At 38.2% G+C, this 26,743-nt stretch overlaps 1 protein-coding gene across 7 annotated transcripts in view; it reads left to right on the top strand.

The window, feature by feature from the left end:
- The window catches only part of LOC127633263 (RNA binding protein fox-1 homolog 3-like), a 569,814-nt gene that overhangs the window by 392,707 nt on the left and 150,364 nt on the right, over positions 1 to 26,743 (top strand). For 2 of the 7 annotated variants that reach the window (XM_052112221.1, XM_052112223.1), the window contains exon 1: positions 26,203 to 26,540. The exons of the other annotated variants lie outside the window; for them this stretch is intronic. In XM_052112221.1, coding sequence (XP_051968181.1) covers positions 26,415 to 26,540 — 126 coding nt within the window. In that variant the 5' untranslated portion in view covers positions 26,203 to 26,414. Of the gene's footprint in view, positions 1 to 26,202; positions 26,541 to 26,743 lie in introns of those variants that run through there. 7 annotated transcript variants of the gene reach the window in all.

Raw genomic sequence — 26,743 nt, 5'->3', positions numbered from 1 at the left:
GTGTGTGTGTGTGTGTGTGTGTGTGTGTGTGTGTGTGTGTGTGTGTGTGTGTGTGTGTGTGTGTGTGTGTGTGTGTGTGTGTGTGTGCATGGACACATATGTTACATGTGCATAGGCACACTTCACCAGAATGTGAATAGCATATAATCGTGCTATGAATATAGCAATTAGCTTAATTGTCTATAATGACTTTCCGGGTGTTAATGTCTCTTGTTTTTGTTATCATTAATTTAATCACTGGTATTCAGTCATTTAGAAAGGATGTCGTTTGTACCCTGGACCTTTTTTTTAATGGTAATTTTAGTTTAATTTTTACGTTTCCAAATTAATTCTATAACGTTACCACAATGAAATACAATGAATTCTATAAATGTCCTTAAATGTGAACACAAAAATTATTGCAAAAATAATGACACGATTGAACACGCTGCCCATCTTCTATTGGGCTGTAAAAACAGATAGTCCCACCCTTTACCCACTGCATTGGTAAATCCAGGGTTGCCATCCCGGGCCGCACAAACAGCACCACAGAGTCACAATGTTTACACTTTTTGGGAAAAACAATCTTCGAATTCCTTCATTAAAGTTGACTCTATTACTCTGATAGGAGAAAGTATTTTCAAATCAAAAACATTACACACATCACCTTTAAATGAAATTGTAAACATGCTGTTATACTGATATCAGTATTCTTAAAACAGTTTTGCATTACACAGTCTATTAAGTATAAGATAAATGGCATGTTTTACTTTCGCGAAAAATTGTGCTGTTTTTGCCAGACAAAATACCTTGGTAAGTCTCTGAATTATGGTTAAAAATATCCCGATTCATTCGAGAGAAACATGCAGTGTTGTGTAAAACACTATCCGCTGTCATTTAGCCCAGTGAAAATAGAAAAGCCACTGTATGTCACTTTTAGTGCATGCCACTGAGCTCCACTTTTTCACCTCACTCAGACGAGTCCCACAAGGCCAGCAGGGTTTTTTTTTTTTTTTTTGTAGCTGGCTGCTCCACTGGCCTAATGGGATCTGTCTGCAGGCCTTCAGTTTGGGTATGTTTTGTCTAAACGCCCTTTTAATGTACCAGTGTTTGGTTTTGGGAGCAGAATGCAAGCAGGAATCGACGGGACACCAACAGGGAACCTGGTCAAAGAGGAATGCACAATGTCAGCTTCAGCCATTCTTTATTTATTTATTTTCTTTTCTGCTTGGGCTAATTGTTACAACTATGTCTAGAATATTTTTTCAATGTCAGTCTTCTACCATGTTACTATCTGTCTTCTTTCTATGTCAGAGCCCTGTGAATTTGAGGCAACTCTGGCGAGAGCTGGACCAATCATTCCACTCTTCCTATTTTTCCTTTTTCTCTTTTAATTTAAAGATGAATTGTGTAATTATTTTTTATGTTAAAATTGTTTCTCCTATCCCTACTTAATGTGCAGAGACAAGCATAAGTAAGCCATTCATATGTTGATTGACTGAAATGTGTAAACATTGTGTAGCTAACACAGCATTGATTTGTTTGTTTGAGAATCCTGACCATCCTGACTTGGCAGCATTGGTTTAACCTATGGTGTGAATTTTGGATGGGGGCTATCTTTTTGTGAAACCAATGAAAGATGTGTTTCAGACCTGAAACCTGCCTGAATTTATTTATTTTTTTTCAAAGGAGTGGGAGTGTTTAGTGATAATCTTGCAGAGCAGATACTTGTTTTTGTTCATATATATCGATAGTAAATTGTGCATCTCTGTAAAACGTGTTAAGGCCAGGTACACTTCGTTTTTGCATGTTCCGGATCGCCTTGTGGCTGATCGACCACGTTGCCTTTGTGAGTATACCTTTCTGACAACTAATGAATAGGAACATGTTCGATGCATGCGCACTACAACTGCTTTGTGACACTCTTTTTGTAGAGTTAATGACCAGCGCACGTGCAGACGACGTGCACAGCCGAGGACCGTGTGCGCTAGTCAAGAAAATCTTGGCGGTGCGCGGTCAAGCTGTGTTGATAATGCAATTTGCATCACACATGCTGTGTGCAGAGCATTCTGCAACGCGCACACCAGAAGTATACTTTGGTCTTTACTCTCTGAGGACCAGGTGTGCACATGCCACTCACATTAACATCAATAAAGTTAGTCTGCTGAGATCTGTTTATTTGTATTCCAACAGACTCACTGTGCACATATAGACTGACTGTTCACACCATGTTCGATACAACTAAATTACACAAAGTATGAACTATTTGCACAATGAGTCCAAGCGGATCATGCTAAATTATATTTTGGATTCAGTGCAAAGGAGTGCATAGAGATGCTTTGTTTCCTTTTTAAATCTAGTTTTACAGTTCGCTCAGTCCTTTGAGTGATTAAGAAATGAAATTGATATCTTGAGCAGTCCATTTTGAAAGTTATAAAAAGAGTAATCCCCTCTTTTCTCACATACTGTATCTCTCAAATGAGGCAAATGTCAGCCTGTCACAACACAGCCTACATTGACAGACGGGTGTTTTCCGCAGATCCTAGTCACCGTTTGCTTTACATCACTGCTGTTTGACAGCATTCCTGATCCAACTCTGATACTTTGCAGGTCAACATTAAAATCCATCCTTTTTCTACCAGATCACGAGATAATTTCACACACATGTTCCTGTTTCGATCAAACATAAATTCCGCTTCCTCTATACATCATAATATCAGCTTTAAGCCGCTTAAATGTCCAGACCTTTCTCTTTTGACTTTTTTTGTACTTTACAATTCAAGCTGAACGTACATTCACTACTGGATACTGTATCTATGATTACTCAGCTGGTTTTATGGAAATGGACTACTGTGGTTCATGCTCTGTGCATCTCACGGTATAAGTTTACAACATGTCACCTATCTTTTCTCTGAAAATAAAATTAAAATTGTCAGTGTTTCATTTTAAGGAATTTAAGGAATCTTAGACATTTCTGTCAGTATTTACTCACCATCAAATTCACTTTCTTAGATAGTATGTGTTATTATCCAGTAAAAACATCTAAACATTCTTAAAACAAGAAGAAAAAAAATAACTGAGAACCAGAATGACATTCTTGTCTTGTTTTCAGAGAAATCCAACACAATTTGGTGGGGTTTATGCTTAATACAATGGGGTAAGATAAATAAACTATTTTTCCCTTGGAGTGAATTTATTCTTACCACATTGGCAATTTTTTTTTTCTTGTTACAAGTACAACATTAACACACACATTAATACTTTTGTTAGATTTCTCTGAAAAGACTTAATTTCTTATGTCATTTTGCTTCTCATGTAACTATATCTTGTTTTAAGAATGTTTAGATAATTTCCATGGAAAACAAGACAAAAATGCTCAGTAATACTGTATATATATATATATATATATATATATGCATATATATATATATATATATATATATATATATATACACACTGGCAGCAAAAAGCTTGGAATAAAGTACAGATTTTGCTGTTTTGGAATGAGATTGGGCATGCCAAATTGGGAGAAAAAGGGGGTACAGTATTGTTCAAAGCATGTAACAAGATTGGAATGTTTTAGGGACATTTATTTGTGAGTAGTGAACACAGCACCAGTCTTAAGTGAATACAAACAATGGTTAATTAATCTTGGACAAAACACTGACTAAATGCTACAAACTACATTTACATAGAACTCATACACATACGCACAAACACATACAAAGCATACACACTAAGCAAGATGAATGGAATGTTAGAACCTTGAGATTATGGAGATTGGTGAAATATGACTACACGGAGTACCACCACCAGTAAATCTTCATACTTCATCATACTCTAACAAAATAGAGTAGGTCTCTTAAGCTTAATATATCAATTTAGTGATGATTAAATTTAAGAAAGATATGCTCTCCTCTGTTGTTGCCCTTGCTTGAAGAAAGAGAGAGAGTGATTCTCGCTGAAGTAGTGGTCTTGAGGATCCGGAAGAGAGTTTTTAGAGTGAGCTGTAACTTCCTTGTGAAAATCAACTAAATGCCTATCTGTTCCAGGTAGTGGGTTTTTGACCCATGGAATGGACACTCCTTGTAGGGTGTCTCAGCCAGTCCTGGTGTTGGGTTTTGGTGGGAATGGGGGTCCTTTGTCTCTGGGACCACTCTGATTTGCATGTCAAGAGTTTGTGGTTTAGTTTAGTATTCCTTCCTATCCTGGCAGTACTGTGCATATTACCATGACAACATATACTCAGATATTCGAGAAGCCGATTGCATTGATACCAGGCATGCCATATCTAGTTGTTAAATAAATGTTTAGGTATTAAAGATTAATATTGCTAAGAATGATGGTAGCTTTAGGATTACAGCAAGGTGACATTACATTGCATTATCTGGAATTACCCAGATGTGACGGATACATAAATCTACTCCAATATTAAGCATGTATAGCATATATTTACATAGGAGTGTGTCTCTGTAATAATTAGCAGACAGCTTTGCCGCAAAACAGGCAGGGCTCAAACACCATAGCCAATATTAGAATATTGCCGTTATTGTAGAGAGGTTTCAACTAGGTTGTGTAAGAAGGCACACCCCATATGTGTTAATCAACATAGTATGTAACCGAGACGTTCTCATTCTCTAAGAATTGCAAGTAAGTTTTCTTATGTGTGCAGAAAAGGCTCTCGCACAAGATTCACAATTGGTGCGTACATACAAATTAGTTCTTACCCTTCTTCTAATGTTGAGAAATCTGGAGTTTTCTAAATGAGGGAGTGTAACCTGCAGTTAGTAATTAGCATAATACACGCCCAAATCATCTCCATATAAGGGCTTTTCGCAGAACCTCACCTGTACAGCCATTCATCACTCTCTGCATATGTTCCCTAACGCTCTCTAAAGATGTGTACTCGCCTGAGAGCACATGCAGCATGATCTTTGAGCAAAGACAAGTGTGCCATTTTCAAAACCAGTTGAAACTAAATGTACATCTTTTAAATAGCCTGCATTACATGACTTCACACATGGGCTGCATTTTTATGCAGGACCTTCCCTGATGGAGCTGTAACACACATTTTTTGTTCAAACATTATTTATAGGTAACTATTATTCTATTTGTAATATCATGTATTTAAAATAAATTAATCTTAACACATTCCATGTATCTAAGGCTGCTCGGAGTCTGCATATGCATGATTAGTAAACGAGACACAATATCAGTAGTAATTATGGTACTTTATTGGACGCTACATGGTGAATTTGAAGGAAAGACAAATCACTATGACAGGAACTTTGCACAAAATTGAAAACAGTGTGAAAGAACGGGCTGCACTATATATTCCAGCCTAACATAATAAATTAATGTATAGATGATCTACAGTGTGTGAATCTTTTGGGAGACTTCTCTGTATTAGTCATTAAAATGTGTTTTGAAAAAATGGAGCATGCTGGTCATGTCCTATAGTGTGACTGGTTAATAAAAAGACTTGTGTCACCGCAGGCTACTGCGATGTGTGTTTCACCCTCCAAAGGTTTAGTGCACCGGCAATTTATCGGCCGTAAGGCAAAAGCCACTCAGTATTACCAGCTCCCCGCACCCCTCAGCCTCCCTCTATCTAAATGAATGGCATGCAATCCATCGCCTCGGATCCATTCAATTTCAGAGGGTTTTCAAGCGCAAGTCATTTTCTGCACTTAATACACGAATGAATGTTCCAGAGAGAGGAAGGACAAGAGGGATGGGAAAAAAAAGAATAAACTTGGAATGTTATGTGAAAATTGACATGACAGATTAATCTTTGATAGTGACAGAACATATCAAATTACCTCTATCACACCTGTACAAAAAAAGACAACGTTTATTGGTTTGTATCACATCAGGGGTCTGCCTTTAAAGACAATTTTACTGGGTTTGTGCTAATCCTAAATATTTGGATGGTCTGAGGCCATAATACAAAGATACAATCTCCATACAAGCACAAGACTAAATTTCTTCCAGCAAGATGATTATTAAAAACACACTGCCTTCCCCGGGATCAGACTTTATCTCATTCGGCTAAAATAGACAGTTGTCATCCCTGGCAAATTATATGAAATGAGGCGAGATATTGGCTATGTGATCCAGCTTCCACAAGCTGTTAGAGTAGTAATTCATGCCCCAAAAGAAGGCTTGTTTACCACACACTACAGGAATGAGGAATGAATGGCAAATTAGCTGTGTGAAAAATGAAAATAAGACATTAACAGTGTGAGGATTAGGGATTTCATATACATACGTATGATTACAAATTAAAGGCTTTTCAACTCTCCCCAAGTCCCAAATGTAGTTATTTCAGTAAAATGCATTATGAAATTCAATTAAATATCATTCCACATACAGACGCACAAATGAACACACACTAAAGTGTCACTTTACAACCTCTCGGTAAAGTCCTCTTAGAGTCTTTGTGACGGCGCGAGGAGGACACGGGGAGGTCTTAAAGGGCGACTTTAAACAGGGTCTTGTAGCTGCATTAGAATTTGAAGTATTTAAGTAGTGAGTATAAAAGAGGGTCCCGCGAGCCTGATCTTTCTAATCTACAAATGGTTTCATGCTATTAAACTACTAATTCTGGGGATTAAAGGATCCCTGAGAACACAATCCCCTTTCCCACTTTTTGTGAGTTTGCAGAAGGTGTGGGTTTAAATATTAATGAGGAAAAAGGAAGGAAGGGGGCATAAATTAGAGATGTGGAATTTCACTGGGAAAAATGTAAAGGCTGCTTTCCTACATTGATACAGGATGTACACATATGCACATTTACACTTCATGGGCTTAATGAACAAAGACTCTTTTAGATTTCTTTTAAAAACACAATGACATACTAATGTTTTAGGCAGCATTTCTGAGCATAATTTAACAATCTAAACACAGAGAACCAAGTATTCACTTCCCGAACAGAAATGTGCCAGCACACATACTGTGTTCTCTGCATTGGCCGCTCAGAGAAGCAACAGTATTAAAATTTAAATAGCTGGAATGATGATGAGCCGAATTCTAACAGTTGCAGAGCACAGCAAAATGACTGTTGCTTCTTTCTATTTGTTTCTGGTCAGCTGCTGTAATACAGTGATGCCATTGTTGGTTAAATATTTTACAAAATTTGAAACATTCTATCACTGTATGTCTATGTCAGTCTGTGATGAGAAGGAGGGCATGGCCGGGGCCATGAGGATGCACGCCCGGCGCTGAGTTGCCCTATCAGCAGGAGCGTGATAAACGAGTGATAAAGGAGAGAGAGTGAGACGCACAGAGCTGTGTGTTTGACGTGTCTGCGTGGTAGCAGAACATGGAGTTGTTTTATGTTAAGTCAAATTAAAGTCTTGTTGAATGTGCATCCGGTTCCCACTTCCTCCTTTCCCAGACGAACAGAGATCCTTCACCTTGGTGCCGAAACCCGGGAAGCGAGGAAGATCATGCTGTACGGGTGAACTCACCGCTGCCCTGGTGGACGGTAGACGTAAGAGCCGCTGCCGTCTGCCAGGAGGTCGAGGAACCGTTACCATCAGCCAGAGGACGGAGTCGTCGCTGTCATCCGCCAGGAGGCAGAGGAACTGCTGCCATCCACCAGAAAGGGGAGGGGCCGTTGCCATCTGCCAGGGGACGGAGGACCCGCTGCCGGCCATCAGGAGGTGGAGGAGACCACTGTTGTCCACCAGGGGTGGAGGAGTGGCTGAGGACCAGGTGACGTGCTCAGGGGAACCAGAGTTCTCTCTCAGGCTCTCCCACTCTCTTGCTCTCTCCTCTCTCCCTCCCATTGTCCTACCCAGGTTCCCCGGAGGCAGGGAAGAACAGGAATATGGGGGGGGGGGGGGGTAAGAATCAGGTATTGGGGGTATGTAATGAGGAGGAGGGCATGGCCGGACTGCAAGGATGCACACCCAGTGCTAGGAAGGGATATTCAAACTTTAATTTGAAATATCTTAAGTCTAAAGTTTACAAAAAACTAAAACAGATTGCTCACCTAAGACTGCACTTGTCCACAAAACAAAGTCTGCAAGTGGTTGGGGCTGAATTAATTGGAGAAGTTGAATACTTAGTGTTAGGAATTCAGAACAAGAATGTTCGAGAAATATCAATACAAAATCGAAAACATACAAATAACTGTTTGCTCACTGTGAAATACTATGTAACATAGAATCAAAGAAATCTGACCAAGTGTAAATACAGAGTTATTCTGTCTTTCGCATAAATGCTTGGAAGAGAAGGGTTCTAACCATATAAGACTATATTTATGTAAGACTATATTGTATATTAAGTGTATATCTGTAACTAACTAACTAACATAAACAGTATAAATATACAGATGTACAGTGCAAAACAGACTGCTATAACTGATGTTTTTGTGTGTTTGACACGTCTTCGTGTTTGTAAAACAACTCTAATAAGTTAAAAACATCCATTTCCCTGATAGTCTATCACACAATGTCACAAGCTACCATTCATTTAGAGTCGGCCGTCTTTGAGGTCCAATGATCAAAGGGTGGCCCCATACAGAGACTATTCATTAGTGTGGCCTCACCACCTTATTCAGTGTGCCAACACGGCTTCATGTTTTAATACAGAATTTCTATGCTGCTGGTTTTTCCTCATTACAAGTGCTATTATAAGGTATCTTTGCTTTGGAATCCAATTACTACACATGACATTAATTCAGGCATAATTAGGCATGAGGTGAACGCAGGGCACATTTAGGTGAAGTCAAACAAACGGGAGGCGAATGAGAGTTCACGTCTAAAAGGACAATCATTTGGACTAAATCTCATTATTGAATTAATGGAAGACACTTGTTTTCAATCAGACAAGAACAACAGAGTACGTGCTTTAATTCAATTAGATGCGCTTATGAGTGACACAATCCTCCTCTTCTTAGGAGAGGCTGCTGCGATGACAACTCAGTGAATCGAAGGGCTTGTTTTCGGAAGGGGTACAGTTTTAAAGGCGGTGGTGAATTGTACTCTTAAAGGGGTAGTTCACCCAAAGATGAAAATTCTGTCACCATTTACTCATCCCCATGTAACCCGTATGAATTTCTTTATTTTGTGGAATGCAAAATGGGCATTTTTAAAGAATATCTTGCTGCTCTTTTCTATAGGAGATTGAAAGGGGACTGGTGGCGTCAAGCTACAAAACTGGAAAAAAAAAACAAAGTAACATAAAAGTGTTATAAAAGTAGTCCATATGACTTATGCAATATATTCCAAGTTTTCTGAAATCAAACATTAACTTTGTAATACAAAGTTTCTAAAATGCAACCCAATTCCGAAAAAGCTGGGGCAGTATGAAAAATGATCAAATCAAAAAGGAGTGATTTGTAAATTATATTCACCCTTTGCTAAATTGAAAGCACTACAACTACACATTATATGAATATTTTTCCTTGTGAATTTCATTGTTTTTTGAAAATATTCAGTCATTTCAAATCTCGCTCCAAACGCTCCAAAAAAGTTTAAGACTAATAACAACATGACGAGTTGAAATAACAAGATGTCAAACCGGTGAGGCAATAGTGCCATAGTATACTGTATAGGCCTAGTACTTCAAGAGCAAGGATTATTCGAGATTTATCAATTTGCCAGCAGATGCTTGAGCAAGTAATCCAGCAACCTTAGTACAATGTTCTCCAAAGACAAATTGGTAGGATTTGGGGCAGTACAAAATATAGTTAAAATATTCAAGAAATCTGGTCAAATCTTGGCAAGCTGAAAACTATTTCTTAATGTGTGTGATCTCTGTTCCCTCAGACGTCACTGTCTTAAAAAACGGCATTCATTTGTAATTTATATCATGAACATGGGCTTGGGAGTAATCCTTTGTTAGTCAACACCACTTGCCACTGCAATACTATGCAAAGCAGAAGCCCTACATCAACACTGTCCAGAAGCACTGCTGACTTCTCTGGGCTGGTCTTATCTTAGATGGAATGTAGAACAGTGGAACTGTGTTTTTTGGGTTATTAATGTCAGGTCCAAAAGCCAGTGTCTTTATGGGCCAGGGTTGTGTCAGTGCCCATGGAATAGGTAAACCGATATGCCCAAATTTTGGAGCAACATATACTGCCATCCAGCACCGTCTCTTCTAGGGACATCCCTGCATTTTCCAGCAGTACAACTTCAAACCACATACTGCCCTGATATCAAGTGCATGGCTGTGTAAGCAGAGAGTGAGGGTGCAAGATTGGCCTGCCTGCAGTCCTGACCTGTCTCCAATTGAGAAAGTGTGATGCGTTATTAAGCACACCATCCAGCAATGAAGACCCCGTACAATTGTGCAGCTAAAGACCTACATAATGGAAGATTGGGGGAAAATTCCACTTTCTAAACTTAAACTTGTGTCTTCAGTGCCCAAATGCTTAATAAGTGTTATTAGAACAAATGGTGATGTTTCACAGTGGTAAACACTCAACTGTCCCAACTTTTTTGTGCATGTTGCAATCATCTGATTTGAAATTACGTCACTGACATCAATGGCACCATATATATTGGTGCAACAGCAGAGGGGGAAGCACAGAACTGGGGATGGAGGAGGGTGTTAAAGTGCAGCTTGCATCCATGCAATGGAAAGATAGATACAGCATAATGGAGGACTTAAATAGAACTGCTCTGATGAGCATCTGAAATGTATTGGTAGATGTCATTATCAGCTGAGTGTCAAATACCTATACCACATCTTTGTTCTTGGAGCTATAATTAGTACCTGAAATTGTATCCATGGTAAATTATCCTAATGATGGTGGAATTAATAGAATATGTTTTGGACTGCGCAAAGGGGAAAAAAGATATAGAAAAAAAGAGTGTGCATTTGTTGGCTGGTGACACAGCTGCACTGGTCTGGATTACTTTAGAACCCGCTCGCATGTAGCAGGAGGCCAGAATGCAGCTTCTGCAACCTCCCTAACACCCCCACCCACTCCTTGTGTGCCCGCCCCACATTACCAGCTGTTCCCCGTCGCTGCGGCTGAACGTAGTGCCATGCTGTGCGGGCCGCTTCTGTAGAGGCTGTGTCAGTGGGTATTAGCACTCCTGAGAGAGGGGCCTCATCCTCCGCACCTGTTTCACTGCAGTGCCGCTGCTTCTGAGGTTTATCGCAACTCTCTGCGTGTAGTTGCATTTGTTGTGCAATTTAATTAATTAGTCCATACCTTGAGGATAAAAACAGATGTACATTGCCTAGATGTCAATTCAGTGGCTGCATTTTCATATGGATTTTTTTCTTCTTTTTGTTTTTCTTTATTTGTTTTATGCACCTTTTTTCCTGTAAAAATATCTAAATATACTTAAAATAGACAAATTTACAGATATTAAGAATTGTTTTCAGAGAATGTATTTTAAATGTATTTTTCTTACTCCACTGGCAATGTTAGATTTATTTCTTGTAATATATCTTTAAAACATCCCCTGTTACTGCTGTTTATTATTCTTGTCCATTACTTTTAAGATATTTTATAGATATGTGTATGCAATATTTGTATTACAGTGTATTCCAGACAATGCACTTTTTAACAGACCTTTGGCAAAGTATGCATGCTTACAAGGTATGCATCAGCATTGTGGAAGACTCGGGTTCGAATCCCATCAACTTAAAAAAAATATATATTTATATAAGTTTAAACATGTGGGCCCCAATGCCTGGACAAGGCCCCTTCAATAGGGCCCTGTGACTCTGAGGGCCCCCAGCCATCTTATAGGGCTGCTTTGCCTCCCTGTTTCTAATTAAATTATTTTGAGCCATTCCTTAAAATTACTCATTTCATATTTGATACATGACGTTCCAAAGCCTCTACATCATCAACATAATCAAAACTTGTCTGAAAACCCGGTTGTATGCAATGCAGTAGATGTCTACTGCCTCCTGGTGAAAGTTTCTGTGCTCTTCTGGAAGTAGAAGACCTTGTAATTTCATTTCCAAAATTCCATTGCCTTCGTGTTGTAATGCACTTATCGTTTTGATGTGAAATATTTTGTTTTGGACAGAGTAAAATTAAAAATTACTTTTATATTGCTACTGAGTATTTACTGAATCTAAGCAACATGTGCTAACTTTTTTTTGTACATTATTTAATTGAAAAAGCGTGTTGAAAATGTGTGTTTAAAATGTGATACAACAGGGTTTGAGGTATATATCTTAATCATCATTACTTTACACCCATGCCCACCTCAATAAAAAATGAGCTTTGAAAATACTGATATAAACTTTTATACATCTAGTTATTTTACATATGCAGCTTGCTCTGTCATTATAAAGATTTATATTACAAGCTATTATGATGCCATTTTACTATAACATCCTGAGAGAGCAAACATCAATATAGTGTTTGGTGTATAAAAAACATGATAATAATTGATTTTATTAAAAAACATAATATTGTATTTGATGTGCTGACTTTTAATGTAATACATTTCTATAGAGCAAGGAGAGGAAGTTTCATGGCCAAACTCACTAATATTTAGTATCACTGAAAATCCCAGGGTGTTCTCTAAACATGCTACATCTGCATGTTTGCCCTACATTATAAACTAATAACTTGCCTTAGGTGGTTGGGGAAAATAACATATTGATCTTTTATTTTCACACACAAAAGTGTAGAAATGTATTGATTGAACTAGATACATAAAGTTTGTCGAGACAAACTAAAATCTTGGTTTAATAAAACCTTGTCAGAAAGTTTAAAATAGTTTTAAACACATAAAGTTAGACATTATTATAGGTCTTACAGTCAGAAGAAAGCATAAGCATTCCAAATCAAACTCAGCTCATAGCTCATTCAGTCAATGCAATGTATTCTTGGTGATTTGTAGCCACTTTGAAAGCAAAAAATGATGCCTTGGCAGGGCACTTGGTTGGGAGTAATAATAATGGTAGTCAAGCTGTAGTGTTGTTCCAAACAGAATTTCCAGTCAAATAAAATGACCACTATTTGAGCCCCACTTTTTTCAGCACAGTGGAGGGTTAAGTCGTTGAAGGGAATAGGGTATAGGGATGATTACTTCTGAATAGAAAGCACCCCATAATTCAGATGAGTAAGAACAGATATAGCAGCGTAAGCCTGAACTCTTTGCAGAGTTTGTTGGATGTAGATTTAAAAGTTAAAGTTAGTAATATGCAGTTCCATCAAATAACCTTTAAACATAAGCAATTAAACAGTGTGAATATTTAAAAGAATTTGTTTATTAGGTTTGTTTTATACTGTATATATATTCACACAATGGTATAATCAGATTATAGTGGTTATGACAGGTATTTTTAAATTAGTTGGTGCTGTTACATTTAAAATCAAAATGTTTCAGTGTGTAAACTGCATTGCAGCCCTCTACAGATACACGATAGGAGGTCATTTTAATCACACTTTAGCTTTTTAAAAATTTACAAATTCTTCATTCTAGCAATAGTATGATTTCAGGAAATTGCATATTGTATCATAATGATCCCACTGTGTAAATTGACATGTCAGCTACAGATTTTCAACAAAAAATATTCTCAAAATTAAAACCTAAATATGAAAATAGGGTCCTCACTTGTAATAATCCACCCCTGTGCCCAACAACACTACCGTTTTTGCCACTGGGGGCAGTGTTTCGAATTTCAGTAAGCACAGACCAATTTTAGCATAAATAAATTAAACCTACTCTTTCTGATTGAGATCAGTCTGGTAATTTTGGTTCCTCTAGTGTGTAATATCTGTGCCACTAGCGTCACCCAACACAACTGCAGAAATGACTGTTTTCAAGCAGGTTTTGTTTTAACACTTCTGCCATTGTTGATTGAACAAATATTCCTGCCTCAAACTCATGCCATTGGTTGAGCTGGTTGAATGTTGAATAGACTGGTTTAAATGCTCGAAGGAACAGCATTTACACATTACACAATTACACATGTCACCTTTCCAAGATTATTGGATGAAGGAAAAGAAGAAGGTTTGACTTCAGATCCAACATATACTTTCACGGTTTGACTTGGTAGCCAACAGTTTGGTGCACTTAAATAAAACATACCTATGTTAACGGTTTTTGTTTCACTGTTTTTGCTTTGTAATTTCAAACTTTGCATTCTTAAACCAATATGAAGTGAGGGGAGTGATTGAAACCTTACCCTTAATTTAAGTGGTTTTAAACTATGTAAATGAGAGGGAGCTTAAAGAAGTATATGAACAGAGTGAATGTGCATCGTCTCTGGAGGGAAGCTGAATTACCTGCGAGGCTGAGGATAAATCAACACGGCCACGAGAAAGGAAAATTTACATGTCATGCTTGATTGATATTATAGAGCTCCTCGATTGTACAAGGCAGCTCCTTTGTGTCAGAGTCCTTCAGCAGCTCCCCCATTCCTCTCCTCCTCCCCTCTTCCCATTTCCTCCTGGAAACGCTGGATGGACTTGTTCACTTATTCCTGCTCTTATTTACTGAGTGTTCAGGGAGAAAAATGAAGTTTATGGTAATAGGGCTGTGTCAGGCAGGCAAAGATACGTTGTTTCCGTCTGGGTGCACGCTCTCCCTCTTCCTCTCTCACTCCATCTCTCTCTCTCTCTGCTTCTCCATTTCCACCTGAAACCCTCCATCTGCTCATCTCCTGCTGTTTTTCACATGGTTCCCATAATAATGTTTTTTTTTACGATCTCAGAGATTTTCAGCTTAAAGTCATATTTGTAAGAAGCGAAAATCAAATACTGTGTAATAATTGCACCGATACAACATTTGTGTGCCGGTACGATATACAAATGTTTAGTACAACGTCTGCCGATACCGATAGTTTGGTTTTACAAAACTTCTAAATAAATATACATTTACTACGAATAAGGGTTTTTTCCTGCTGCGATCTTGCAATTGAAACATCCACTCTGAACCCAGTTGCATATATGTTAAGGCATTGTTTCTCCCGAGCGAGTTTCCCTCTGTGCTCCACAGCCTCCATAAATCACACGCATTTGTTCCACAGAAATGCAAATGTTGGAGGTGAGCTTAAATTTTATCAGATATATATTGCACCCAGGCTTCTGAGAGAAGTAAACCAGAACGAGCCGTATTGCTTTGGTGAATTGCATTTCCGTCTGACGTCACAACACTGTACCGTATGTCTGCAAAACAAATCCCGAGGTGTAGTTGCTTTAGCTTTAAGTGCTAAGATATTGTTCACACACAGAAATATCACTCTCACTCCTCACCTCAAAGGCATGCAGTGTCTTTGAAGTTTTAAAAAATTTTGGAGGTCAAAAGAAAAAAGTCTATGATGGAAAGTATGATGGAGTGGCAGAGGAGGCCGATGTCTCGGTGCACTGCCCGAATGATGAATGAACTTTGAACAGATTTGCTCAACGTTAAGAGGGTCGGGAGGCCCTTGGGCCTGTAAGGCAGTTGGGAAAAGAAGGGGAAGCGATGAGAAATAGTGCAGTATGTCATGGAATCTGTTTATGGGTGCTGCTCTTGGATTTTGCGGCCCCATTGCCAAAAGCAAACCACACCAGTATTTCAGGTGAGGGGCTGACGAAGAGCATTTTGGGAAATTATATTATGTAGCCATATTACAGTAATTCACCCTGGGTTGGCTCTCCCTCCCTACCCATACAGCCCTGTCCCTCCAGTGCTTGATTGTCATCTAATCCCATTCTAGTAGCACTAGTAGTACATTGGGATTAGTTTCTTGGTATGTCTCTTTCTATGGCCACATCTTTTTAAAAATGTAGACTCTCTCTGCACTTCAGTCTTACCTTCAAAACAGTAGGTGCTTTTACTGTAAAGCTCAGGATTGGAACGCCCATCCTTCACAATGTTATACAGATTCCCCTGTCCTAAATATTTTGGCTAATTTAATAATGCATTCAGCTACCACAAAGAGAGTAATAACTTAAGAGTAATAATGTTTAAAGAATATGTTTTACCTTCTTTTTAATAGACAATAGCCTTTAGTTTACATCATTTGCTATTGTTACTCAGGTAGAATTTAAAATGCATTATTTTTAGAACATTTGATTGGCATACATTTGCAAAGTGCAAGATGGTTCAACAATAATTTTGGTCTATTCTTCCAGAAGAGAAAGACTGTATTCAATGCACATAAAAGATTCATAGAAGTGAATCTTGTCAACTTTTAGAAGAACACTAGCATAAACACTTTCAGAAAAAATAAAGGTTTAAGGTACAAAGCCATCACTTTTTTACCTTTAGGTCCTTAGGGTACAAGTATGTACTCAAATTGAGTTACACATTTTAACTAGAGATACAAAAATGGTCCCCTTGTGTGTACCACCCCAGTGATGGGAGTTGCACCTTAAACTGTACCTTTTTTCTGAGAGTGTTCGGTTTCTCAATGCTAACAAACATGAATTAAAAGGTACAGTTTTAATCCCATGGTGTCTTAACATTTATTTTGCAGAATTCTGCATATTTACCCCCAAAATAAAAGATTCGACCTGTGCCTGCTGTTGAGGTACTCAAATAAGTACACAATTTCAGTATAGTATAACAAGCATTTGGATGTTTGGTTGCTTGTACTGCACAGACAGAGAAAAAAAAAATCAATTAGCAAAGAAAACAAAAAATTAGGAGTTTCCCCTTTCCCCAATCAATAATTAGTTACTCCATTTCAACTCATCGCACAGCCCCTCTCAGCTCTAAACGCTTCGAAATACACTCGCACAATAGTGAGCTAATTTACTTACAATTATATTTTCAATTATGCCCTAATAAACCCATTGTACTCAGGGTAATCACAAGTTACCCTTTGAGCTAATGCAATATGGCGCTGTGTGAAGTCAAATTAAATTTTGTGTGGTGAAATGAAAAAATAAGCACATGCCCTCAATCATCATGCCAGAGGTTTATTCATTGTGTACCCCTACTGCTGTTCAGCAGGATTTGAGACAATAAGGACCCAGCAGTCTTGACTAGCAACTCTCTGGTAGTCATAAGCTATAGCTATATAATGGTTTGTTGTATATGATGAAACATCCCCCAGTGCAAAGCATTGTGCTTTCTCATGTTGCAATGAAACAGCAGATTGGTGCATCATCCAGCAAAATTTTCAGCTTTGTTAGGACTTTGTTGCAGGTTATGTGGTTGGACAGTCTTTGTCTTATGCAGTTGTCATGACCTCCATGTGAACTGGCTTTGCTGTAGAAATAGAATGAAATACTCGAGAGGGTTGGTGTAATGGTGAAGCTGATTCGTAGTGCTCCTGGTCTTTTCAATCTGTGAACAGTAAACCAGTTCAATTAAACAAATCAGTGTTTCATATTTATATGATTGTCTTCCCTGGCAACCCAGTATAGCATAATGCATGCTCTAAAATATTTTTAAAAAGTCATATGTAGTCAGACATATTGCTTTTAAGTGTGTCTGTGTTTCACCCTTCTTTCATTTCATGTGTTCAATTTGTTTGTTGCTCCCATCCTAATTTAGATTAGTCTTTACTACTTTTCCTCATTGGTACATTCACTGCTTTCCTTGCATGTTGAATATGAATGTGATTAATTCTAATTATGTTTTGGACTTGTTGCATGCCCCATAAAGACAGTGATTCATAAATGCAGATATAGGAGTTATTTGTGTATTAAGCATATGAAAAGAATAAACTAGTCTTAATCAACTTGTCATTTTCAAGAAGCAGCTTCGATTGAGATCATAATAAAATGTGTTCAGATTAATTTACAGATTAATTTATTTCTTGATGACAAAGTTCTAACATGTTTTAACAAAATGCTTGTCTATTTATTGGCTATATTAAGATAAAGTTCACCCAAAAAGGAAAATAATATATTAAAATGTTCCTATCATTTTAGAATTAATTTCTTATGTAGATTACAAAAGGAGGTGTTTTAATGAATGTCATCGTCTCTCTATTACATTTTGAACTTTTTTAAAGTAAAGTACATTTACATTTATGCATTTGGCAGACGCTTTTATCCAAAGTGACTTACAGAGCACTTATTACAGGGACAATCCCCCTGGAGCAACCTGGAGTTAAGTGCCTTGCTCAAGGACACAGTGGTGTTGGCTGTGAGGCTCAAACCAGCATCCTTCTGATTACCAGATTACCAGTTATGTGCTTAGACCACTACACCACCACCAAAGTACAATCCAATGCCATTGTATCTAAAAGACGGGATGTAATATTAAATAAAACATCTCTTATTGTGTTAAGCCCAAAGTATAATTTGGTCAAAGAAGACACGTGACGCAATATCGTCATCAGCTGAGTGCTTGAGTACTGAATGCGCGCAGCCTGATTTTTGTAACCACGTGTCTTTGAATGTGCAGAATGCGCATGTGCCTGGAATTATTTGTACTAATTAATGGGTCCAAAAGTTGGCAAAATTTTCATTTGAGTCATTGTTGTCACAAAGATGTTTTTATGTAGCACCATGGTCCTGGAGGAACGTTGTCTCGTTTTGCTGTGTACTGTACTAACTGTATATGGTTGAAACGACAATAAAAACCACTTGACTTGACTTGACTTGACTTGAGAAGAAGATGTAATAGTCTATAAACGTCAACACATCAAGAACGCGTGTGTGAGGAGGTCTGGAGATACCTACAATTGTGTAATTTGAGATTGAAGGATTATAAAGACACCTTTATAGGTCTAAACTCCTGAAGAGAAATAGTCCGGTGTCTCATTCAGTCATAGAGTGCATGCACAAACTGCCTCTGTATGTTTGCACCATCAAATGGAAAATACTTTGACAGGCTTGCGTTAGTCTGTACGCAGATGCTGAGCATTCACGTCAAAATCCAAGTATATGTTGGGTTTTAGGCACAAGAAACTGACATTGCACCCTTCAGTAAAAACCTCTGTACACACTAAATGCTTTTAGTATCAGCTCACTTATCCGTTTGGAAACATTTCATGTTGAAAATATGTTAAAAGAGTTTAATTACTGTTAAATGAATCAGTACGTTTTAAATCCAAGAATCACTCAGAACAATTCGATTCAGATTGTCTTTGTGAGCCGGTTCCACTGATTTATTCTGAAATATCTCACTCAAAAGAACAATTTGTTCACGAATTTGACATCACTAATTTCTTTTTCACATACCTACAAACCTTCTTTCCTTTTTGTGACTATATTTTGTGATATATATATATATATATATATATATATATATATATATATATATATATATATATATTTGTGATAACACATTGGAATGTGGACAGCCTGCAATCTGTGTTAACACCAGACAGCAGTGGCTCACAGTTTGGTCAGATGTTGGCAGAAATATAAGCTAGCTGTACAATCACCTCTAGACAAAGAAGACGGGTTTGACTTTCTTTTTTGCTATTGTTCCAATTTGCAGAGGATAAGCACCTTAGGAGAGGAGGGTAGAGGAAAGCCTAATGTGGCTGCCCACCTGTCAAGGATTCAGGCCCTTTGATTCCCCATTTCAAACAGCGACACTACCAGCCAGGGAAAATGCATGTGAAAGGATTTGCATGCAGTTGTTTTACGTGTGTCCAAAGCTCAATGGGACTTGATAATGTTTCATGACCATTCGTGTTTGAATGCATCAGACAGGCTCTTTTACCTCCCGTTCAAATCCACCTGACACCACACATAGCACCGCCTTCTTACCCTGATGCCACCCCACCTCCCCCAACCAACCGATCCCATCTTTCGTGCTGGGCTTTTTACATTGTGTCAATAAACAAGACGTTCTCTGTCACAGGGAGGCTGAAAAAAAGAGTTCAAACCATCTTTGAAGTTACAGCAGTGCCGCTTTGAAGTTCTCAATGTCACGAGGCATTTAAGTTCTAATACTGTAAGGATGAGTTAGAAATGTATTTTAAAAAAGTCTGAAAAATCTTGGGTGAACTTTGGAGAGACTTCTTCACAGTGATGATAAATGACATGTCAGACATGCTAAAAATGTATGCAAATTCCATTGGTATGGCCAGCCACACCATTGATCAGCACGTATATACATAGAATAATTGATTGTAAAGATTTTATCTTCACCCAAAACATATCGTGATGGTGTATTTTATTGCTCAAATGTTACTCTTTCAAAGCACAGGAGACTTAAAGGAGATCTCACTTAGCCTTGAAGTAACATAGAAACAAATAAGACAATTGCTGACATACGGTAAGAGTATAGAACTACAAAAATGATGTGAATAGCATAGCACAGATGCATTGGTCTTGTAAGAATTTGATGATAAATGTTAAAGAAGTCTGACTTTTGATTGCAGACTTGGACATCTAATGCAGTCTGAAATAGCAAATCTGAGCAGTTTGAGGCATTGTTCAGATCTTGAGAAGATATTGAGGGCATTTTTGTCAAAAGAAAAATCAAGAAGGAAACCTAAGCTTCATTCTCCATTTGCATAATATCATTGCTGTCTAGGAGGGGGAAAAAATGGAATAAAAAAAAATCTAATTTGGGATTTCTTTTCTTCTAATGCAACATATTCATGAAAGGATGGCAAGCAAATCTAGATGAACTAGTGACTCTGGCCCACACTCTCCTTGCTGTGTTTGAAAGTGATTTGTTAATGGTGTAGGGGTGTGTTTTGGGCAAGCCGCAGCAACTGAATCGCTTTGAAGTGCCGGTGTGTGGCTTGATTGATACAGTCTGAAATCTTATGTCATTATGCTCATCCACATTGATGTTTCTGTGCCAACAGGGATGGTGCAATCTTACAGTTGTCCCTGCTGATTGAGTGTCTATATAGCTGCAAATGGAGCTTGTAAAAACGGCAATGTGGAAAAAATACAAGCTATACCATATTTAGGGAGTTATTTCAGCTTTGTTGAGTACGTTTATCCATCATGTGTTGAGATAAATGTAGCACAGTATTCTCTGTTTTGCAGTAAATCGAGCACTGTAAAGTATAACTTTGTAAATTGTTATCATTTCACAGCAATGTAAGCTTCAGCAAAAGATGTTTTGTCATTTACATAGTTAAAAGTTACTCATATAACAAAATAACAATTAGTATTTAAATTAAGTCATTGTCGTTATTTCAGGACAATCCGAACAACAAATGACACCTTTCTACTGTATGTAAATCATTTTTAACAACATGCCATTTACCGGCCAAATTGTTTGACATATTTTGTGTTACCGGACTTGCATATAATAAATGATGCTGTCAGCAGTGAAAATCATTCTAAGTGAATTCTTCCTTAATCTTTTATCACTTTAACATTATGAGTGTAGACTAGAAACAGATATAGAGAGCTTTATACTAGTACTAATGAGTGTTTGTGGCTGTCCACTGGTATTAAGATCAGTTTGTTTTAGTGAAAATGACTGTCTGGTGAACTCTATTGCTTTAGTCCGTTCAGCTCATTAAAGCTAATGTCTCATCAGTTTCTGTTAGCACTGTTAAAAGGGCAATTACAGGATGCAAAGACAAAGGAGCAAAATTAAAAGAAGTTCCTTTCTATGGTGTAGAAAGCTCAATTTCTACACAATAATACAAAATTCAGTCATCAAACCTGAAACCATCCAAACCGGTTTGATTTATTTTCATCTTTTTTTTTTTTTTTTTTATTTAACCTTTGTTTAACCAGGAAGTCCCTTGAGACTAAAGTCTCTTTTTCGAGGGAGACCTGGCCAAGACGGCACACCAGTTACAATTTAAGTACAAAATACAACATGGTCAACAAACAAACAAGCATCACACATAGAAAAGAACAGGTCACATATGGCAGTTACATTTTTGAGTTATATGGCATTTTAACATGGTCTTAAAATCATTTAATGGGACTAGATCAGTTAGATGTAGCAAATTTTGCAAGTTATTCCAAGACCATGGCGCAAAGTAAGAGAAGGCTTTTTTCCCCAGCTCAGTAAAAACCCTTGGAACCTGGTAAGAAAGCCACCTCGTGGATCGGAGATGAAAACTGCTGGAATTTTTCATCAGGAGATTACATAGATATGCCGGCAATTTACCCAACATGGCCTTGTATAGGAAAATATGCAAATGAAGTTGTCTACGTAGACTTAATGACGACCAGCCTACCAGTTCATACAGCGTACAATGATGAGTACGGAAACCAGAGTTAGTTAAAAAACGTAGAGCTGTGTGAACACAAGTGGTAATTTAGACCAACTGCTCCTTTTTCAATACAATGAAATCAATGGTGATTGAGACTGTCAGTCTCTAATATTCTGCTTTGCGTTTCCTTTTGTGTTCCATGGAAGAAGAAAAGTAAAGTCTGGAGCAACATGTATATGATGGTTAATAAATGATGTCAGAATTGTAATCTTTGTGTGAACTATCACTTTAAATTTGCTCTTTGTTAACAATGATCATCTCCATTGCCTCTAAGATATTTTTCATTTTGGTTCATTCAGAGCAAAAAAAGTATTTTTCCCTTCCGTTCCAGAAGTTCCACAGCCTCCTTTCCAAAAGATTACCGGTTAGAACTAAATAAAAGAATGGTTAAAGGAAAATGTTTCAGTAATATTCGCCTATTTTTGCCAATGTGTGAATGGCTTGTAACGCAACTTAAAAAACTAGCCTAGGCTGCCTATTAATGCCTGTAGACTGATTTTCATGCGAAAGGAGCGGGTCGCTTTTGCCGGGAAAATCCAAAGGATGTGACATTTATGTGCGCTCCTGACAGCCTTGCCTCAGACAGTAGCTTCTCTTCCACTATTCAACAGCGTCAACATTCTGCAACACTAGGTAACGTTATCTTAGAGAAGGAATCCAGTAAGCAGCCGGCTCCCAGCAGAACACTGAAATCAGAGTAAGCAAAAAAATAATTAAAAAAAAAAAAACATTTATCTACAGAATATCTAGCTAAGCGGAAATGTGATCGTGCGAAAACTAGAGTGAACATCGGCAGGGTATTTGATTCCTGGAGGGACTTTCGTTCAGTTTTGGGGATCAAAACCGACCCTGAATTGGCGTTCTTCTTACTGGACAAGTAAGCTTACATAACTTCAAAGCATGTGAAATATAGTGCCATAAGGATTGATTAAACAGATCAGGATTGATCTGTTTAATTTGAGCTAACTTGATCTTGCCTCCTTGAACCATTTTTAGTCCCATTTTTAATGAAGGGTTTAAAAGTAAGACTTTTTGCCTGTATTAAATCAAGATATGTTAAGACTTTGAACCTCAGCATATCTGTCGGAAGATTCCATTTTGCTTACACTCCAGACATACGCACTTCTAGCACATTTTTATCAGCACGGACAGGTATTTGTAATCACCAATTTACTCACTTATAAAATAACAAAATTTGTACAGACTGAACTGTCAGTCCGATTAGATTACTTGATTTGTATGCAAATAACTCTGAAATCTCATTTAAATCCAAATGAGACAATACAGAGACTGTCCACAGTTATACAATTATCAAATTTGCTTTGTGTTATTGTAATTGTCTATGAAATCTGTTTATTCTTATTTTTTTAATATATTTAAATGTATTTATTTTGGGATGGAATTGAAAGGGGGTGGGGGGTGATGGTCAGTAATCTGGAAAATTAATTAGCAAATTAAAAAAACTCAATAAAAACATGGTAAAGACATTTAGATGTTTTTAGGACTCAAAACAGGTTTAAAAATGGACTATTATTACTTCTTTTATTTATTTATATATCTATTATTTAACAGGGTTAAATGTAGGGCCAGAGTTGTTTTTTTTTTTGTTTTGTTTTTTTTAAAGATGCCCTATTATGCGTTTTGGGGATTTTAACTTTCCTAATATAGCTTGGTGCATGTTAAAGGTCTGCAAATTTACAAAGCACAAAATCCATGCAAAAGGATTTATTCTCTCCCACAGACAACACTGCTCCTGAACTGTACAAAACACCTGGTTTGTAGTCCAGCCATTTCTTCCGTAAACTATCTATGTCACTATGGAACACATTTACATAATGCCCATTTAAGGGCTATTTTGGCCCACCCCCAAACCAAGGTAGTTATAGCTGAGGCCAGGATGAGTTGGGTTAGTGTTGTCGCCATGTCGAGAAGATGCTGTTTTCTTCACTGCAAAAGCAAAACCTCTTTGTTTGGACTTCCAAATGCAGATGAATTGAAGAATCAATGGTTAAAATTAATTTTTACCAATATTCCTCAGCAGTACAACCACATCCAATGCCATATTTTCAAGATGGTTACTCCTGAAAGATGGTGCAGTTCCCACTTTGTTGACTATGTTCGATTATATGTGGATTTACCTGCTACTGAGAGTTCAAAAGCAGAGTTCTGTGTTGTATCTATGGTGTACACCCAGTGCCAGCTGTAAGTCTCTGCCAACCTGCTAGCTGATGTTACTGTGTTGAAATAGAATATGCAGATTGTAGCAGTAGAATTATGCAGATTGATTGTCGTTCTTATTATCATGAATACTGTTCATGTGTGGAGATTTTTACAAATGTTAATTTTACGTCTGCAATCCACGGTAGTGCTCGGCTAACTTTCTATGTAACATTATTGTTTTGGTAAGGGTATACTATTCAGCTGTGGGCCAGCTTTTAGCTAAAACTGTGCAACAAAATGGTCGATTTCCAGAGTCTTATATAATTATATAATTACAAGCTGTAATGTTACGGCCATTATCCATAGTAGTCCACGTCTAACTTGCTCACTAACTCTCTAATACCTCCGATAATGTTCAACTGGGAGTAAGCCTCTGTCCTCCGTTCATAGCTTGGGTGAATATAATTTGGCTACACCCATTCCAGCAAAAGATTTCTAACTTAGATGCACTATGTGTCTTTTACTTGAAGCTTGGTTGGGTTCACAACAGTGTACTTGTATGAAAGCTACAAAATTAAAATGTACCACTTTGAAACGTGCTTGCGACTTTCTTTATTGGACTCGGGCTCGAACTGGTACGGCAAAAACCGACACCACTGTTACCGTAGTTACAATAGTGTTTACAGCTGCTCAGGAGGCCTGAAGCTTGGTTATGGTTTGAGGCATTATATTTCTGACACACACTCTAAGCTGTTGACCAATCACAACAGACTGGGCCAGCTGACCAATCAGTGCAGACTGTGCTTCTCGGAAAGTGGAGCTTTAAAGAGACAGGAGCTACAACAGAGTGTTTCAGCCAGAGGGTGAAAAGAGGGGCTGCAGAAATGTTCAGTATGGTAAAAATAATGTTTTTTTTACATTAAATCATGTAAAACTATTCTAGTAGACCCCCAAAATAAAATTATGAACCTGTAAATTAGCATAGTATGGGCTCTTTAAAACAACAAACTGAAGCTGTGCTTGTCCCTTCTGGACTTTTTTAAACCGAAAAAAGCAAAGCATTGTGAGCATCATACCTTTCTTTTCGTTTTCTCTGTTGCACTTACCACATCATTCTGTACAACACACAAGCAATGTTTTCATATGAACAAAGCAGACTCTATTAAATGCAATAATGTCCACATAAGGCCATTGAGTTTGGTGCTGGATGGGTTGCATGGATGTCTTTGGCTGCAGTAGTGCGGCACATCGGTGGGGGTTTGCCTCCCAACAATCGGACTCATCTGGTGTGTCTACATTCAAAGGAAAATAGATCAACCCCCCAAAGACCCCAAATTAACCTAGCTCAAATCCCACTCCAACTCAGGGTTGTCTCACTCTTTCTGGCATTGACACCATGCCACATGCTGGGCTCTTGGGGAAAGATTCTGCCTTTGGTGGTCATCACCTGAAAGAGTTTTTTAATTACAATTGTTGCACGCATAATTCCTGCATATTCATAATTTATATGATAATAGCCCACACAGTACAATGTATCCTTTAAATTAACTGTGTTTCATTGTGCTTTCTGAATATTCAGGCGTAATTTCCCTTATTTTGTATGGAAAATCTAAATGATGAGAGTGAATAATTAATGATAAAGAATCTTCATAATCAAAAGCCAGAGACATTTGAACACGGGTGTTTTTTCTGGTCTACTCTGCTTTTATAAGAGCAATAACACATTCAAATGGCCATGCTAGCGACAGTCTGCAATTAATGGCCAGGATCAGCTGTTGTGATGTCATTATAAATTCCCTTCATTTTCTACAGTTGGGCTGTTTGATCTTTGAATACCCCCGGGAACTCCTCCCTCCTCCCTCTCAGCATCTCTCTCTTTCTCTTCCTCCTCCTCCTCCACCTCCTCCCGCTCTCCCTCGCTTGAGCAGAACCTCCCCCTTCTCTCTCTGAGGGCTCACATTGGCTTTCGTATGTGTGTATGTAAGAGTGTAAGTGAAAGTGTGCAGCCGAGACTTGATGACAGAGGGCCCAGGACCATTCTGACGACTCGCGCTCCCGTGCTCAGCCCACCTCCAGAACAGCCTGCCAGAACAGCCGAAAAACAGGAGAAACACTCCAGATAAAGAAGAGTACAAGAAAGACAGGGGAGGCAGATAGAATCCAAAGACTTCTGTGAAAAGAAAAAGGAGTAGGAAGCAGTAAGAGAAAGAGAGGGAGAGAAAGAAAGTGGATCTCCCAGCTTAATGCGCAAAACGTCCCGATACCACATGCTGTGCTCAATGGCCAACACAGGCTGTCTTCTGCTCTCCGGCTCAGGGATGCTAACTCACTCTCTCCAGTGTCCCCCCGCATTCCTCTACTTACCCGAGGTAAGGCAATCCCCATCCCTCTCTCTCTCTCTCTCTCTCTCTCTCGCGTGCGCTCTCTCTTTCCTTCTTCTGCTGCTTCTTACGGGTGACATGTGCTAGCATTGTTGTTCACCCCCTCCTCCTCATATGCCTCCTCCCTCAAATCCCTCAGCAGGGGTCATCCCTTCTCTGTACCCATCTTTTCATTCATGCAATATTGGAAC

The sequence above is a fragment of the Xyrauchen texanus genome, chromosome 40 (genome assembly GCF_025860055.1).
Source record: "Xyrauchen texanus isolate HMW12.3.18 chromosome 40, RBS_HiC_50CHRs, whole genome shotgun sequence".
Classification (NCBI taxonomy): Eukaryota; Metazoa; Chordata; class Actinopteri; order Cypriniformes; family Catostomidae; genus Xyrauchen; species Xyrauchen texanus.
Note: the sequence above shows the minus strand (reverse complement) of the source record. Positions and strands in the feature narration are given on the sequence as shown.